Below are 929 nucleotides of genomic sequence, written 5' to 3' on the forward strand. Positions count from 1 at the left end.
AGATGTAGAATGCTGCAAAAAAGTCATGCAAATGTACTGGAACGGAGGAAGTATGTTGGTATGTCAACCAAATTAATAGTTATTATAACAAATTTCAAAATTGATGGCATAAAATTAGAGAAATACCATTCATAGCCAACGTCAGGTACTTTATTTGATTTGTCATGTGTGAACAGACTACCCTCCAATTATTGTAGTTTCATTTATCAAAATATACAAGGCCCCTTCATCATGTTCTTCCTCGAAGGACAATTAAGTTTAATCGTTCATGTCCCGGAGGTATGGGCCCTCGTCGCATCGTTCCAGCCTGGGCTATACCCAGACATTGCGCGGCTCTGCCAGCGCATCCATCTCCATGAGTACCACGACTTCCAGCACTGCAAATGGTTTGTAGCTGGTTCAAGGCTCGTGCCACACCCAGCGCTCAGGTACGTCCGGCGGTTTGAGAGCTCTGGGTTTGGGCCGTTCTATTGGGAGCGCGGTGTCCATGGCGTCCTGAGGCTATTGGCATGCAAACCGGGCTTTCTCGCCATTGTGACAGCTCACGCGGCTCCACATCATCAACTGGCGCAAGCAACACTCAATGGAATCGGCGTTGGACACATTCTTCTGCGGTACTCAGGGCGTAGCTCGTAGATCAGCACAAAAACGCATAATTCGGTGGGAAAGAAGTCGACCGCATATAACCAACATGGCAAAAAATCTATCAACGTCCACCAACAAGAATACACGACCTCTTGGGACGGCAACTACTCTTTCAAGAGAGCATGAAGAACAAGTCGCGCATTGGGTGCAAGAAATTCGATCCCAAGGCATTCCTGTTAGCAGGTTTTTGCTGCAATGTAAAACTCTTGAAGTGGCTAAAGTCGTTGGACTGTGCATCACTCAGTTCAAGCCAAGTCACCATTGGGTTACGGGTTTTATCAAAC

The 929-nt window shown here is 46.7% G+C and overlaps 1 protein-coding gene across 1 annotated transcript in view; it reads left to right on the forward strand.

Moving 5' to 3' along the window:
- H310_01476 (hypothetical protein) overlaps window positions 1–636 on the forward strand; it is a gene marked incomplete at both ends in the record, with an annotated part of 2292 nt that extends 1656 nt beyond the window's left edge. The window contains one exon of the mRNA XM_008864588.1: window positions 307–636. Coding sequence (XP_008862810.1) covers window positions 307–636 — 330 coding nt within the window. The remainder of the gene's footprint in view (window positions 1–306) is intronic.
- Window positions 637–929: the final 293 nt, after the last annotated feature.

Source organism: Aphanomyces invadans (assembly GCF_000520115.1).
Source record: "Aphanomyces invadans strain NJM9701 unplaced genomic scaffold supercont1.2, whole genome shotgun sequence".
In the NCBI taxonomy this organism is placed as follows: Eukaryota; Oomycota; class Saprolegniomycetes; order Saprolegniales; family Verrucalvaceae; genus Aphanomyces; species Aphanomyces invadans.